Consider the following 18,334-nt stretch of genomic DNA (forward strand, 5'->3'; position numbering starts at 1 on the left):
ACCTATCATTTTATTTTCCAAAGTGTAAAGAAAGTGAGATACCAACTGCAAAACAAGAATCTGAACAGAGATCCAGGAGACAGAAATGAAACTAGAACATGGACCATGTGAACTGCCATGTTGGGTTTAAAAATATTACTTCATTTTTCAGAGATCTAAACTTTGGATTTTTATTTCATACATCTCTTTATGAGAATGACAGTAGCAATTTAATAGACAATGTACACACAAGGCCTTTTTCCCCCCAGTCTTTTCTTCTGACAACTTTAATTCAGGTATTAGAAGTTATAATTAACCTTTTTTCTCTGTTCCATAAATTATATGCCCTGTTTCCATTATATTAAATATACATTGATGTGTATTTTTCTATCATCAGAACTCAGTATTACAAGATAATTGAAGAATGCATTTCACAGATAGTACTGCACTGCAGTGGTATGGACCCAGATTTTAAATGTAGAGGAAGATTGGATGTAGACTTTACCCACCTTATTGGTATGTAAAACTGAAGTAACTTGTCTTTGGTTTCTTTCTATTTTAGAAAAATAAATATTTTTAAAGGTAAGTGTTCTCTTCATACTCCAAAAACAGAACTCTGTAACTTTTAATATGTGGTTTTGGGAATGAACTCAAATTTTCTAGAAGTTGAGAGCTCCATTGTATAGCTTGTAATCATATTCTTCTAGAACAGCAACACATTTTACAGTGAAAATATATTGCATAGACTGTTCAGGCAGATATGCCTGGAAAGTTAGATTGTTTTATTGAGCGCAATGGTCGAAGTGCCACCTAGATTATAATTAGAACTGGCTGGAAAATAGAAAATCTGTTTTGTGAAAACTTTTGAGGTTTTGGTATTCGTTTTCATTCTGCATCAGTAAGAAATCAAGATGTTCCAACAGTTTTCACAAAAAAAGAGGAGGAGGAAAAAAAACAACAACAATCAGGAGAGGGATAGAGACCACCCCAGAATAGCTAGTAGTCCAATAGTTAGGACACTCACCTGGATGTGGGAGACTCACATTTATGTCCTTATTCTCCCTGATTGGGAGCAGGGACTTGAATCTGGGTTTACCAAATCTGAAGTGAATGTCCTAACCACCGGGCTAATAGCTATTCTGGGATGCATACCCCAAATTGATACTGTTCCACTTAGTATCAATAACTAGTTAAATATTTATTGGTCTAGAGAGACTGACTTGATTGCAGGGCTGTGTGGGATGTGTGCAATTGCTGATACTCATCAGGAACTGAAACGGAGACCAGGGCAACAGTCTCGCCTGCATTCTCCATAACCACCTGGTGACACCCAGGTGGAATGGAGGTAAAGGAACTAGCCTGACTAGAATCCAGAATGCAGAAGGGTGAGGAGTTTGGCATGGGGGACAGGAGCTGGATACGGAATAGGGTAGAATATGGGTTTCTGTGTATGGTGAAATCAACTTTAACAATAAAAATCTAATCCTCCCCAGGCTAGTTATGATAGTCTTCAATTGATCACATTTGAGTTGCATTGTTCACATTAGCGTAAAAATGAACACACTTTTGTTATATTATGTAAGAATAGTCCCAAACTTCAGATTTTAGATGATCAAATCATTAGTGGAGTTGAAATTTATATGTAAGGGAATGTTGTTCATGTGCCCCATATGAAGTTTTTAAGTTGGTTATACCAGCAAATGGGCCTAATCATACTTCAGGTATCTGCCATAATAATGGAAGTTATTCTTTGAGTAGTGTCACTGTGGGTGCTTCACTTCAGATGCGCCTGTGCCCTTGATCATAGATTTTTGGTAGCAGTGCACATTTGGCTTGCATATGCTCCCTACACTCTTCAGCATGAGGGAGCAACTCATGTTCTCTACCCCCTTTGACAGTGATACTACATTCCACAAGAGCAGTATCTACATCTATAGCCTTACTTAAGGATGTACCAATTGCAGACATTGGTAGAATGATAACTTGGTCCTCTGTCAATATTTTCTCTAATCATTATGCCTTGGTGCCAGCAGCAAGATCAGATTCTGCTGTAGGCAGTCTAGTTCTCTCTCCTGTGTACTGGACTCTGGTCTGAACCTCCCACCTCCGTGCGGGGGTAGTGCTTCAGAGTCACCTGGAATGGCACATTTACAGGGGCACTACTCAAAGAAGGAGAAGAGATTACCCACCTTGTAAATGGAGTTCTTCAAGATGTTTCCCTGTGGGTGCTCCATTACCTACCCTTCTTCCCCTCTGCATCAGGATGTCCCTGTGGGGACTTAGCTGTAGAGAAAGAACTGAGGGCAGTTTGTGTGCACAGCCCCATTTAGCCTTGGTGCGGGGCATGAGGATATGTGGAGCACATGCTTGGGCTGACTGGGCACTACCAAAAATCTCGATCAAAGGAGCAGGACACAGGTGTACCTGAGGTGGAGCATCCACAGGGACACACTTCTTGAAGAACTCTAGAAGTAACTGGAGTTCTCACAAAGTGAGTAACGTCTCCAGTACTTCAAGCAAAGTGGAGCCCTGGATTCATGTGCTACTATTCTGTGGTGAAAAATGCACAGGAGGGGAAAACATACATTAAAAAATATAGTTGTTAACACTTGCAAAGTTAGTCCTCTCATTTTGAGAATGGTGATGTGCAGTGAAGAAGGTGATAGGAGGTGTTGTCTTTGAGCAGAACTGTGAACAACTCCCCTCCACTTGACTGCTCTATTTTCTTCTTACTATGCTGCCAATGTCAGTTTCCTAGCACCTGCACCCTATTGCAGGGTTGTCAGAAGTGCTGTTAGAGAAGATTACTGTGCAGAAATTTACTGGTTCTCAGAAACCAAAACCCTTGTTTTACCTCCTCCCATGTCCTCCAAAGGACATGGAGCCTCAACTGCATGTTGTGGGAACGGAATACATTGTCTGGGTCCATATAGGAGAATGCAACAGAGTTGCTGCTCTTCCTTTTTGTCATTGTGCAGTGGAGAACCTGTGACCCATGGGGAGCCAATATTTCCTCACTCTTAACATCAACAGATGCTAGTAATTAATCTGAATGGAAATGATAACCTGTAATCTTAAATATTTAAGAGGCTAGACATGGGATGTAGGAAGCTAATTAAAAATTTGCTCTCTTCCCACTGTGATCATCTGTAGAGTCACAACCTAAATAAATTTTCTTGTAACTATGAAATATTTTTGCTCCGTTTATCAATAAGTTGAGCTAGCAAATGAGTGCTAGGCACTTTACAGAAAAATAATCAAAGGTGACAATTTTCCTGTTGTATCTCTTGTAGTTTTAAAATCTATTCAGGGTGGCTAATGCACTTAATTGATTTTTTTTCTGTTGACCTAGTGAATTAGAAATCAAACTTTCATTTTCAAACCTGAAGCAATTAGACGATTCACAAATCTGAGAACTTTGGTTCCTCAGTCATGTAATTAAAGAGTATTGACTTTTAAGAAGCTCTCATATTTTGGGAGTTTATTTACCAGTGTTATGTAGTGGGGGAGAGGAGGATTTTTTTTTTCTGTTCTACCATATCTTAATTTGAGAAATAATTCTCCGTTCTAATACTAGAAAATAAGGAAGTTTGAGTGATTTTCTTTTTTTTTAAACAAACATCAACTCACTCAACAAAGGGAAAGATTTAATTGGAAATTAACATTAAGCCATAATGGAGGTAGGCAGTGGGCCTAGTGGATATGGCCCTGGATCAGGACTATAGGCAAGTCACTTCACCTCCCTGTGCCTCAGCTTCTGTGTCTGTAAAATGGGGATAATGATGGTGATTTGCTTTGTACAGCGATTCGAGATCTTCTGAAAAATATTCTGTAACAGCTAGGAATTAATCATAAAAATATATGTTCTAATTTGCTTTTAAAAGCCTTCAAGGTAATCTTTACTTAAAATAACATAACATATACAACTTTCATATGTTAAAGGAGTGTTCTCAATATGTTAAAGGGGCGTTCTCCAGCCTAACTGCAGAAAGGGATGGCTGTACTAAGGTAGAAAACTTGATTAAAGGGGCGAATTTCCATACTGATTTACATTTAAAATCAAATGAAAATGAGAAGGGCAAAAATTACCTCATATAAAATCTAGTGTGTTAAAGACTGCTGTACTTTGTATGAGAATGTTACAACTTAAGTAATTATTGGAAAGTAAATGCGCTTTTCTGAGCAACAGGCAAAACATATAGGATTAACATCAGATTTCTAAGAAATTTTATAGCTGTGTGTCTATTCAAGAGACATAGGGAAAGGAGGAAGGGTTCAAGAAAGATTTAGTCCTCTGGAAGACTAAAAATGCAGAGGTGAAACGCTGGAATTTGCTTCCGTAGCAATTCATTGTACTTTGAAAATATGTGTATTTGTTTATTACTTAGTAGCGCTTACTGTCTTACCCAATTTTGTCTTGGTAATTATCCTTTTAGATGCATGTGTGGACAAAGCAAAAGTAGAAGAAAGTGAACAAAAAGCAGCAGAATTTTCCAAAAAGGTAAGATCACAATTCATTATAATTTAAGATGTAGACAACTGGAAATCTCTGATTAAAACATGCATCAAAAACCTTTTCCCACCTTTCGGCTTAGATAGAGAAACTGATTTGCTGTTGTGATCAATATTTGGCAGCATTACTACATGATTTGTATCCTTACTGCAGAAGTGATTTGATACATCAAGTCTACTGTTCTTAGCTGCTAGTGTACATTAGCTTCGGACAACAATAGGAAAAAAAATCTCATGTATTGTAGAGCTTATCCTATACTTGTTTTTTCTTGGGGGCGTTGTCAAGTATATTATCTCTGTATACAGAAAGAATAGAGATGGGTAATTGAGTTGTTCAGCATGTTTTGTTTATTTCAAATATGTAATATATACTGTACTTCGATATAAGTAGTGGAAAAGATTGCTTTATTTCCTTCTGCTTTCACTTGTTTAAGCACTAGAAGGTTCCTTGGAGTTTTGAGAGGTGTTTAAGTGTATCTACTAATTTTAGTCTTCAGTCAGTTCCCTTGGTATAAAGGAAATGATGGAACTTTCAGTCTTATTTCTCATGAAAGTTAGACTGTGATTAGCTGAAGCTGTTTTCTCTCTTTTCACTTTCCTGTGGGGGAGGGAGGGATAGCTCAGTGGTTTGAGCATTACCCTGCTAAACCCAGGGTTGCGAGTTCAATCCTGGGCCATTTAGGGATCGGGGCCAAAAATTTGCTTGGGGATTGGTCCTGCTTTGAGCAGGGAGTTGGACTGGATGACCTCCTGAGGTCCCTTCCAACCCTGATATTCTATGATTCTTTCTGGATTAAGTACAATGATGTTCTTTCTGGAGAATGAACCTCTCAGATGAACATGAGCTGGACTAAATTCAGATAATTTTTTCAGGTTTTCCTGTAATTAACTGTCTTTAGAATACAGGAAGAGACAGTTAATTATAGGAAAAGTCTAGCAATTTAATTCATTGCTCTCTCTTAAGGCTGTCTAGATCCATATCTTTCTACTTCAGCAAGGTAAAGTTAAATCAGATTCAATAGGAAACCGAAGTACAATTTAGGATCCTTTACTGTTATTGACTCTATGGGTGGACAGTACATATCTGTATAATGGCAACAAAATGCCTACATTCCTTCAGTGGTAGTAAATAGTCAGGAGAGCACTCCAATTCAATCCTAAAAGCATTCTTACACTGCTATCTCAGAACAAGTATTTCTTAAATGTTAATCTTTGTGATTTAATATATTTCTAAAGATGTCAATTAAGTTATAAAAAAGACCTAATAGAAATGATTTTGCCCTTCTTTTCATTATTAGGAGTAGATTGTCGGGCCTTAAAATTATTTCCATGTGAAGCATTCCACTTGGCTTGATTGGTTGTCTTTAGAAAATTCCTCCTAAGGGATTTTGATAATCATTTAAAAAAGTTTACTAAAGGAAGCCAAAATAAAAACTTCCATTAGAGTAGAAATAGTTTCAGTACCAAATTTAGAAAATGGTAATATTTCAGACTGGGCTTTGCTTGCTTCGTGGCATGTAGGGGCCAAAAATCATGTGTACCTGGAACATGACCTTTATTAAATTTGGGGGAAACATTACATCATGAGCTGCAGACCTGTATCTTCACTATATATTAACTGTATATTTAGCAAGAGTGTGCCAATGCTTGGATATAGTTGCAAATCTGCAAAGTGGCCTCATCTGTCAGATTAGACATGGAAGAATGTATTGAAGATCTCCATTTCTTGTTTCTCTGTATTTAGATATCCTCAAAATCTCCCAGGATGTAGATCTTTCTTAATTTATTTATCTTGAGAACCCAACTCTTCTAACATACATGCAGCTCTACACCATTTACTTCTGTCAATGAGTTTTAAGTTTTGTAAATATAAAAGTATAGGACTGCAAGTCACTCCTTTTAAACTATGCCATCTGCAGCAGTGATTGCAGTTTGAAGCAATATTGTTAATCTTCAACAATGAGAGATTATACTTATCTTCAGATATATTACTTTAATTCTAATCGAGAATGTGTTTTGTTTCTGGTGTGGGGCAAATTAAAGTGCACCTTGCAGTAACTTAATAATACACAACATAATGTTCCTAGAATCTATGTGAGAACAAAAGCTTATTCCAGTCAGATTGCTTTTTTTAAAAAAAAGCAAAACAAAAACTTCTTGGAATGTAAAAGTCCCCCTTAGAATTGTTACACCCATTCATAACTAGAATTGGTTATCCATAGGCCATTGCAACTGGTTATCCATAGGCCATATTTAATATGGTATGTAATGACATTCCAGAATACTCAAGTTACTTTTAATATTTCAGCTTCATGTCATTTCAGAGGAAATGAAAGTGATCAAAAGGTGTTTAAAAGGTTACAACTTGGAAAGTGCTGGGGGGAAAAAAGCTTTTCTGCAAGTTTACAACAACAATTTGTGGTGTAGCTGGATCTATACACATTGTTGTGAATTCTTAGTGACCAGAAGAATTGTGTTTTCTGTAGTTTTCCAATCGGTCATGCAATATGAGCCACAAATGCTTCTATTGCTTTACTCACCCTATTGTTTAAAGCCTTAAACTACTGTATTTAGTGTGAGCATAGATGGATGAATGATTTTGTGGTGGTAATCATTGCAGTTTGATGAAGAATTCACGGCTCGACAAGAGGCACAGGCTGAACTTCAGAAACGAGAGGAGAAAATCAAAGAGCTTGAAACAGAAATCCAACAGCTACGAACCCAGGTAATGAAGTGAGATATAGACTTTGTCATGTCACGGTGAGTTCCACAGTAGAAAATTATATCGTTGAAATGAAAGAAAAATTATCACCAAGAGCATTGTGTCTGGTGACAATTTGAAAATTTCTTTTAAATAATTCAGATTGATTTTAAAAGTAGAGTACACAGGGTGTTACTTGACAAATGTGTATGAGTTGGTTCTACAAGAGCATGCAGGATAGACTCAGACTTTAAGGCCAGGAAGGACCATTGTGATCATGTAGTCTGACCCCCTGCATGCTGCAGACCACGGAACCTCACCCACCCACTCCTGTAATAGACCTACAACCACCGGCTGAGTTACTGAAGTCCTCAAATCAAGTTTTAAGATTTCAAGTTACAGAGAATCCACCATTTACACTTGTTTAAACCTGCAGGTGATCTGTGCCCCATGCTGTAGAGGAAGGCAAAAAAAGCCACAGGGTCTCTGCCAGTCTGACCGAGGGGAAAATTCCTTCCCGACCCCAGATATGGCAATCAGATGGTCTCTGAGCATGTTGGCAAGATTAATGGAAATAATATATTTTCTCAAATGTAAGTGTATGACAAGCCTGTCATAGCTGGCTTGCTTATTGAGGCTAAAATGTCATGAAGTTTTGAGAAATTTGAACTCATGACATTTTTTTTCTTCCAATTATATTCAAAAAAGTCACTAATTTTAATTATTTAAAATAATTTAATATAATTTTTAAAGTATATTTTACAGACGTTCCTACCATAAGTGCTAAAATGTAGATTCTAGCTGAAATCTCCCCCCCCGTGAGTGAATAAGCACACTTTTCCATGGTACATAATGTCAAGCAAACCTTCCTGTTGGATCAGAAAATTAAAACAAAAAACAGATATACACAAACTAATCACGGTGGCTGATTGATCAGTTTATATTGCAATATATTTTATTTATGGCTAAGATCAAGCGTAGTAGCTGTTGTTATCAGTTTAATTACTGAGGCAGAAAGTGCACCTTCTAGAAGACATGTCTTGCTATCCTGAGGAAGACTACCACTTTGAAGATGGATTCTACTGCTACTGCTTCAAAAGAAAATCTTTATGCTGCATTCGGAGACTCCAGGGCAGATTGAGAAGACGATCGCTCCATTGCCGATTCCACAGAAACCTTCAGCTGCTTCTCGGACCGCTGCTGCTCCACGGAATGCCCATCAGGAATAGCCTCTAAGAAGACCCTCAGCGCTTCCAGGACATCGCAGATGAGCAGCATCGATTGGAAAAGCAGAACCTCCTTGAAGAAAACCCGTGGAGATTCTGCTGCAGGGAGATCTTGCACCTCGAGGACGGCCTTCTGGGACATCACAGCCAGGACAAACATCTCGCCTGCTCTTCAGGAGAAGGATGCTAGATGGAGAACTTCTTCCACTTCCTCCATTGCCCAGGATCCTTATGCTGGTCATTGTCCTGCTGTGCTGGAAGGTACTCCAACTGGTAAAACCAGCCTCCCCTCATAAACCCCACAGTGGGACCTCAACATCTCACTAGATGTCTGTCCAACTGAACCTCTCCATACTCCTCTCCCAGAGCAATGAGAACAATCTAGCGAATCCGCTGATATGATTGAAGCCCATCCAACAGAGGGAGATGAAAAAGAGAACGATTGCATCTATCTCCAGTATCCCCTCCCTACGGACGTACTCCTTTGCCCCTTCTGCTATCCGGTCCAAGGATTCCAGTACATTGGCGGACTCAGCGGACACCTCAAGAAAATCCATAGCAAGCAACTCGCCTTCCGGTGTGCCCTCTGCGACCTGCCTTTCAAGACGCAGAAGAAATGTAAGTCTCATCAAATCACCTGCAAAGGACATCTTGAATTGGAAGAGTCCAACTCTACCAGTCTATGTTTCCGCCACCCCATCTCTGCTCCGAAAGCAGAAACAGTACATGCTCCGGCTTCCGACTTCCCAAACACTCTGGCTACTGCATCCCAACCAACTCCCCCAGAGCCACAGCGTGAAAAGCTGGTCCAACCATGTACTGAAGAAAGGACTTCCTGCCCTTGGGACTACCCACCTGGATACGACCATTGAAAGAGTAAGCGCTGCCTCGAAAATCCCTAAGCTGGACCCTGCCAAGAGTAGGATCGGCGCTCCCTCGCAGCTTATGCAAGGCAACTCCCTCTCTAGATGGCTTAGTGCTTCCTCGCAGTATGTCCCGCACAATGCCATCGTCAGAAGAGTCAGCGCCCCCCCGCCCCCCACAGGTAACCCCGGAATGTCTCACACTCCACCATGGTCCACCCAGGCAGAACGCATCCACAGAAGGACCCTCCCACGCAAGACCGCATCCCTAAAAGGGACAGTACTGCTGCCTCTAAAACTGTCCTTCGTAAAAGGACCAGTGCTGCCCTAAAATTGGTAAGGGAAGACACTGCCCTCATTCCAGAAGATCTGGCCGAATGGAGTTCTTCACACCGGGAGGAAAAAGGCAGCAGGCTAATCCCACAGCAGTTTTCCAGCCCGAGCCTGTGGAGATTGAGCAGCTGGAATAGCAGCAGCCCCTAGTGAGTGCTGCCACACCACGGCAAGCCGCTTGGATGGAGGAGTTGGCGAGGACAGCCTCCTTTGAGGACTTTGACCTCCTTGTAGACAGACTCACTAAAGATCTGTCTGCAGAAATCGTATCTGGGAGGAAGGGAACTCAGGAGAACACACCGACTGCGCACATAGCTCCTGCATCCAGACAGAACCACAACAACATGAAGGAAGCTAGGAGAAAGAACATCAGGCGTCACTACGACCCAGCAGCAGCATCCAGGTTTCAGAAGCTCTACCGGTCAAACCGCCCTAAGGCTATGAGCGAGATCCTTGATGGGCCCTCACCCTACTGCGCAATCCCATCCGAGAGACTATTCTCGTACTTCAAAGGGGTGTTTGACCATGTAGCTCAGAATGATGCGCAGTGTCCAGAGTGCCTTTATTCCCTACCCCAGGTTGACTGTGAAGAGGACCTGAAACAAGACTTTACATCATGGGCAGTAGAGGCCAGACTTACAAAGACCAAAAATACAGCCCTGGGAAAAGATGGCATTCACTACAACTTCCTGAAAAAATGCGCCCCCGGTTATGTGGTACTAACTGCCATTTTCAACAAATGGAAACAGTTCCACCATACTCCCAGCTCCTGGAAGATGTCTATGATGGTGCTCATCTACAAGAAAGGCGAGCAAGACAACCCCAACAACTGGAGACCTATCTCTCTTTGTTCCACCATGTACAAACTGTATGTCAGCTGCCTCACGGCTAGGATCACAGACTGGTCGGTGAACGGAGGAGCCATCAGCTCCATCCAGAAAGGCTTCATATCATGTGAAGGCTGCTACGAACACAACTTTGTCCTCCAGACTGCCATCCACATGGCCAGGAGGGCACGGCGGCAATGTGCCATAGCATGGCTTAACCTGGCTAATGCTTTTGGATTGATGACTCACCAGCACATTTTTGCCACGCTGCGAGAGTTTGGGATGCCTGAAAACTTTCTCCAACTGATCTGGGAACAGTATGAAGGCTGCACCAGCACCATCCGCTCTATGGAAGGAGAGACGCCCAAAATTCCTATCGGTAGCGGCATGTAGCAAGGCTGTCCCCTGAGCCGCATCGTTTTCAACTTAGCCATGGAGCCGCTCATTCGAGTGATCTCCAGCAGTCTAGGTGGTTTCAATCTATATGACAGCAGAGTGAATATCCTGGCCTATGCAGATGGTCTGGTCCTGATCGCAGACAACCCCAAGAGTCTCCAACAAATGCTTGCCATCACCAGTCAGGCTGTCAACTGGATGGGACTCCGCTTCAATGCCAGGAATTGTGAATCCCTGCATATTGATGGCAGAAGAAGGGATTCAGTCCAGACAACGTCTTCTCAGATCCAGGCTGAACCCATCATCTTCCTCGAGGACAAGCAAGCATACCAACGTCTTTGTACGCCAACGGGTTTCCACGTCCAGCAGACACCTGAGGATACCATCGCGGAGATCCTATGAGATGTGGCCAGGATCGACTCCTCCCTATCGGCACCATGGCAGAAAGTCAATGCCTTGTACACCTTCCTGATCCCCCGTATCTCATTCGTCCTGAGGGGATCTGCTGTGGCGAAGGTACCTCTGAACAAGGCAGAGAGCACCATCCGGCAGCTGGTGAAGAAGTGGATGTTTCTTCCCCAGAGGGCCAGCAATGAACTGGTGTACATTTTGCACAGGCAAGGCGGCACCAACGTCCCTCGAATGGGTGATCTGTGCGACATTGCCATCGTCGCTCACGTCTTCTGATGTGCCCGGACACCATGGTGAGGAACCTTGCAGAGTGTGCTCTGCAGGATGCTGTCAAGAAGTGAATCGCCAGGACCTCCTCCAGCCAAGATGTCGCCACCTACCTAAGTGGCTCACTGGAAGGTGAAATTGGAAGAGACAGGGAGACTTTGCTTTGCTCTGGACTTGTGGCCGCAATGCTACGCGATGACTGGAGAAGCATATCGGTTGCCACTGGACTTGGTGCGAGAAACGCCAAGATCTGGGTTTCCTGGTGCCACAGGTGAAGAATACAGATCACGCTATCATTACTCTGAGAGCTAGACCCATGCTGGAGAGGACCCTGAAGGATGTCATCCGCTGCCAATACGTGGAAAACCTGAAACGGAAGCTGGACCAGGGCAAGGCATTCAAGGTGACGTGCAAGTGGGACGCCAGCAACCACTTCCTCCCCGGGGGCAGCTTCTCCCGATTTGCCAACTGGAGTTCATCCACAGGGCCCGGCTCAAGTGCATCCCACTGAACAGAGCCGTCCACCATGGGAGTCGGAATAAGTGATGCAGGAAGTGCGGCTATGCCAACGAGATGCTACCCCACATCTTGTGTAGCTGCAAGCCCCATTCGAGAGCTTGACAGCTGCGACACAACCCACTATCCAAGATTGCCTGATCAGAGCTATCCCACCACCCAGGGAAGGTCGCCGTGAATTCCTCAATTCCCAGAACCGACAGCCAACTGCGACCAGACATCATCCTCACCAACGAGGACCGGAAGAAGATCATCATGGTGGACGTCACAGTGCCGTTCAAGAACAGGACCCCGTCCGGAGCTCGATGATGCCGGAACTCGAAAGGTAGAGAAATATGCCCCTCTGAACGAAACCTTGAGAACTAAGGGTTACCAGGTCCAGACACATGCACTGTCAGAGCCTTTTGTGCATGGGACCCCAGTAACAAGCGAGTGCTGAGAGAATGTGGAATCAGTCAACGCTACACTCGGCTGATGCGGCAACTCATGGTGTCAGACGCCATCAGGTGATCGAGGGACATCCATATAGAACCACATCACTGGACATCGGCAATACCAGGAGGGATGAGCTAGAGTGCCGATGAGAAGCGCAGTCAGGAAAGTAATAAATACTTTCCTCATGGATTGTATTTTCTAAATGGACAACCAATCTAATTCTCAAATTACTGGGACAATCTCCACCCATTGATCTATTTTGCTTTCCACAACCAAATCTCTGTACAACTTTTCATGAGTGATGTACCCCTGTATTCGGATTCTAATTTCTAAACTGTATCTAAACTGGATACTTAAGTGTATCCATTCACCTAAATTTGGGTTATTGCTGATTATGTATTCTATGTAGCATATAACATTTAAAAAACTAATTTTGTATTTGTGGATAATCTAAGCACTATCCCCAGATATACAGACACACTTTCCCCAACCTATGTACTATGTAATATTTTTTAACATTAGCTTTAATAAAATTTTTATATCTGGTAAGCGTATTCTTTGTGGATTCCCTGTACTTAATCAGCCTTAAATGACATCTTGAGGGTGCTTCTTGTTTGAGATTGTAAACTCACTGTGGTATAAAACTAAATTCAGTCACTCCCTGAGCTATGAGTAACTGTTACTTTAGTTTAACTGTATATCATCTCTGGAATTAGATGCGGTCTGACTAGTTGGGACAACAACTTTTAGGTAAAATTGATGCTGTTAGTCTGTACTACTATTCTGCTATACAGTAATTTGAGGTTTTCACTGACAATATATTTTGTATGTCATTAAGATAACATTTTTACTGTTTGCTGGATATTCGTTTATATTTAGTTATAATCTGGATTAATTCCTTTTATTTACTAAACAGATGATTGAGTCATTTAAACTTAATATACCTAGTCTTGGTTCTGCAGAAATGTTATGGATCCATTTCTGTACCCCAAAGGCATGTTTTATACATTGGAACATGTTTTTCCATTTGTAACTTCAGAGTGGAATTTTGGAAAGCAGAATGTAATTACCCAAATTGAATTTGGGCAACATAATTGGTTGAACATCTCTTCCTTTGCACAAGTGTCATGGGACCTTTAATCACGGAAAGTGGTCAAAATCTCTGTGCTAAGTCTCTTCTGAAGGAAAATACTTATTACAATATATTCATACACAGCACATATATCATCTTGTCAGAATTAAAGTATACATACTTTTATTCTTGTATTAGTATGTGTCATAACTTGATTTATTATGTCCATGGAACCATAAAAGTAGTATATTTGCTATAAGTCAAGTTGCAGAGAAAGGATTTCATGCTAAAGCATAGTATTACACAGATTTCATTCATCAGCCATAGACCTTCCTCACAAATTGCTACATCAAATCTTGATTACAGCAAATGGTTTGCTCTATAGATAAGGGTCTCACTCAGGTGCTGATAATCCAGAGTACATTTTTTTCTATCATGTCAATTTATTGCATGTATACATGGCTTTCCAAATATTGACATATTAGACTTTAGGTTTCAGGAGAATCAACTGTGGTCATCAGTGTTGCACAGAAATATTTTACGCAGTGCTTAAAAACCAGAGGACAAGATAAAACTTTGCTTGCACCTTGAAACATGCTAGATCAGATGAAAACATTACATTACTGATAATTTATGAATCAGAATTTTAGTACTTCCTGGATTACTAGCATTTTAAAAATATCTGAGTGGATGCACTAATCACTTGCAGATGTTTAGACTGTTAAAATACTGGACATCTCACTAGAGAGTGTAAACTTAGCAAGATAACCCGCGGTTGCTTACATTAAAGAAGGGGGAAATACCTCTGAAATGAAATCTCACCACTTCTTGTTATCCTCTTAACCCTGGGATGGGGGCGAGTGCTTTCCACACAGCTGGTCTGAGCGTTGGTCACACTTTTGATTCTTCATCTTCTTGTTGCCTTGAGTGCAGGAGACTGGACTAGATAACCTCTTGAGGTCCCTTCCAGTTCTATGATTCTGTGAACTCTCCTGAGCACAGTTTATATACCCTAGTTTCCAGGCTTGTAGGAGAGGGCCACCCTCTTATTCCTACTGGATACATGTCAAGTGAGTGTTTAGTTTTCATCTTTGTTTCTTTGCTGCTTTCATTGGTATCCAGCGGATGATGATGGCATATAACAAATTTCTTCAATCGTTTTCTTATTGGAGGCTTTAAAGTTTAATTCATTTCAAGAACTGTATTTCATTATTTTCCCCTACTGTCAATTGGGATCCCCTCCTTTTAAACAATTTCTCTTAATATCCCAAAGTTATACCCACTATGAAAAAGTTGGGGAATAGTGGTCTGTTGGTAACCATGTGTTTCTGAATTCTAAGTCTGACACTCCTATGCTACGTCTTCACTACAGGGGGGGGTCGATTTAAGATATGCAAATTCAGCTACGCGAATAGCGTAGCTGAATTCGACGTATCGCAGCCGACTTACCCCGCTGTAGGGACGGCGGCAAAATCGACCTCTGCGGCTTCCCATCGACGGCGCTTACTCCCACCTTCGCTGGTGGAGTAAGAGCGTCGATTCGGGGATCGATTGTCGCGTCCCAACGGGACGCGATCAATCGATCCCCGAGAGGTCGATTTCTACCCGCCGATTCAGGCAGGTAGTGTAGACCTAGCCTTAGTGACTTGCTATCTGATCCTGGACAAATGCAAAATGGAAGGGGGGTGGGGGAAACTTGCCTAAGAGAAGTGTTGGATTAAGAGGCACATTTTAAATGGGAATGTGGTGCCTGAGTATCCTTTGTCTTTGAAACTGTCCCCCTACCTGGTTAGTGTTAGTAAGTATTAATGTTGATTTTTGTTTATTTGGCATCCTAGAATGCCTAGATGATCTGATTTGGGGGTGGGGGAGGATATTTATGTAATCATGATGATAGTGAAGATGGTAAGATACTCATTTAAATGTTAGCTACAAGGACTATTTCACTGCAAGCAATCTGTAGTGGTGTAATATGCAGCAACTGTTTATTAAGGTAGGTAACCTAGCATTTTTATTGATATAGCAGAAGCCAATTAATGTCATTATTTGCCAATGATTCAGGCAAAACACTGCTAAGTATAGGGAGAAAATATGGTCATCTTAGACATTAGTAGGGCTGGGAAATGCTTATACGTTAAAGTACAAATTGTAAAAGTTACTTGTCATAAATACGGTAGGTTTTAGAAACAATTTTTTCTGAGTACTTGTAGATATCCGAGAAATGCTGTGTTTATTGTTACCCTGAAGTAGAAATAGATATGACATAGAAATAGCCTGGTCAGTTTAAGTTATTTATCAAAGATTTTTTGCAATTAAAAAAAAAAATAACTTCATCCTGCTTAAATTTCAGAGTCCATTACTTTCAGCTGGTCAGCCTACATCAGGGGCTCCTCCTTCATCACCTCCACCACCACCACCTCCATTACCTGGTGGAATCCCACCTCCACCTCCACCTCCACCTCCTTTGCCTGGAGGAGGTGTACCTCCACCACCGCCTCCTTTTGGTGGCCCTCCATTACCACCGCCTCTCGGGGGCATACCTCCTCCTCCAGGAGCTCCAGCATCCCTGCCTTATGGAATGAAGGAAAAGAAAAAGTATAAACCTGAGGTCTCTATGAAGAGAATCAATTGGTCAAAGGTACCTAAGTATTTTTCTTCTTATTGGGAGGGAAAAACGGTCTTTGAGAGAAAAGAGGGTGAAATTTGTGGAGACAATACAAAAAAACAAACAAAAAACCACAACAAACCCTCTGAGAATTCCATCTGTTCATGCTGTGACCAAGGGTTAGAACAAGGCTATCTGTGGGAGGCATGGTTTGGGGATGATGCAGTTTGGGGCAAGTGGATTGTAGCTCCAGCACATTGCGGGTTAATCCTCCCCTTCTTCAGATGATAGTCAAAATACTTGCTTGCTTTGGCTGTGTGCTGTTTTCCAAGGTTGTCCTTCAATAATCTCACAGCATAAGTAGCTTTAGGTCTTCATCCATTCATCTTTTTTAAAAGTTTGCTTGAGATTTTTTTTGAAATTTAGAAGAAACAACCTTTAATATTTAATATTAGAAGAAACACTCTTTAATATTTTTTGTGTCAATGATGTATACAAGCTTATATTTCCATTATTTTCTATCTCAAGGACAGGATTTTTAAACAATCTCACTTCAGTGAATCTGTCATGGGGTGTAGCTGCCCTGTAGTGGCATCCTCTCCTTCACCCCACCCCCCATTGGTTGTGTGGTGTGGAGCTGGCCTTCACTACCTCAGTTTCCCTCCCTGAGGTTGCTATCCTCAGTTTCCAGACACCAGCCTGTGCTGGCACTGTGGTTTAGTCCTCTGGCCAGGTTCTAAACCTCTTTCGGGGTAGCAAAACTCCAAGTAAAATGTCACAAACAAACAAAAAGGTTCTTCTGCTCTTCAAGGCTTCTGTTCAGCCTATCCTCTGGGACCTGTTCCCAGCCCCTTACTGAGCTACTTTGAGAGTCCTTTTTCCTGCTCTGATATAGAGCACTTGGCCCTCAGGCTTGTTCCCCTGACTTACTGTTCTCAGCCCCTTGCTGGATCTGTGCTTTGTCTTTCCCTGTTCTGGTACAGAGCCCTGTTTTGGGGCTTTCCACGGGAGCCTGTGCAGTCCCTATGGGTTCTTGCTCCAGATGGATCTCATTCAGTCCTTTTGTAAGGTCCAGATGTCCATCAATCTATCACCTGACCCTCCTTAGTCCTGCTACCTCAGGCTGGGAAGCAGCTAACTAATTAAGGTACAGGTATGACTGGCCCCATCTCTCCTAAAGGGGCGAGTCACCCTGTGACAGTATAATTTTAAAATCAACTTGTCATTTAAGTGGAAACTTCATGCATGCTCTGTGGTTTTATTATGCATTGTTAAGGTATGTGTGGTTAAAGAAAATTAACAGAGTTGTATTCTATTTTTAGATTGCTTATATGTTTGTGCCACCCGTTGTGAATGTGGTGGAATACTTGGCTAAAATTTGATTTGCATAACTTTTATTTGTGTTGCCTGTGGTCAATTGCACAGAACATCCTTTAACAACACTTGTCCTATATCTGTCACTGTGAAAGATAAACCATTTCTCTAAAAAATAGGTTTACCTTACTTCTGGCAGTTGCAAAATCTATCAAATATGTTGTAAAAGCCACAGTGTTAGAAAACATCTGTTCTTTATTGTGTGTGGGGCCACCAAAATTGCAATGGAAGCCCACTATTGTGGGATCTGCAGTTTCTGCGATATCGCAAATTAAGTAGGGCCTTAAGTATAATACAAATCACTTCAATTTTAGATATAGTTATAATGTTTAGATAAATAAAATCTTTTATATTTTGTTATTTGGATGGTGGAACATGCAAGAACAACTTGTTCATTTTATCTACACATTAAATCATTACCTAATAATGTAGAGATGTAACTCGCCTTCATTATAAGTATAATCATGAAGAGTAAATAAGAATCGAGGGAGGGATAGCTCAGTGGTTTGAGCATTGGCCTGCTAAACCCAGAGTTGTGAGTTCAGTCCTTGAGGGGGCCACTTAGGGATCTGGGGCAAAATCAGTACTTGGTCCTGCTAGTGAGGGCAGGGGGCTGGACTCAGTGACCTTTCATGGTCCCTTCCAGTTCTATGAGATAGGTATATCTCCATATATATATATATATATATAACCAAACAGTAGAATGTATGCATGCCCTCTAAATTTCTTCTGGGTTGGTTTTTGGGAGTAAAAGCAATTGCATAGTCAGTGCTGATCTCTGGAGTCAGGCCATCACGCCCCATCTAGAAGAAAGTGC

At 41.6% G+C, this 18,334-nt stretch overlaps 1 protein-coding gene across 1 annotated transcript in view; it reads left to right on the plus strand.

Moving 5' to 3' along the window:
* Positions 1–18,334, plus strand: part of DIAPH2 (diaphanous related formin 2) — an 887,225-nt gene that overhangs the window by 219,655 nt on the left and 649,236 nt on the right. The window contains exons 14-17 of the mRNA XM_024202840.2: positions 377–495; positions 4,416–4,480; positions 7,112–7,216; positions 15,889–16,176. Coding sequence (XP_024058608.1) covers positions 377–495; positions 4,416–4,480; positions 7,112–7,216; positions 15,889–16,176 — 577 coding nt within the window. The remainder of the gene's footprint in view (positions 1–376; positions 496–4,415; positions 4,481–7,111; positions 7,217–15,888; positions 16,177–18,334) is intronic.

The sequence above is a fragment of the Terrapene carolina genome, unplaced genomic scaffold (genome assembly GCF_002925995.2).
Source record: "Terrapene carolina triunguis isolate 2854851 unplaced genomic scaffold, T_m_triunguis-2.0 Scaffold131, whole genome shotgun sequence".
NCBI lineage: Eukaryota > Metazoa > Chordata > Testudines > Emydidae > Terrapene > Terrapene triunguis.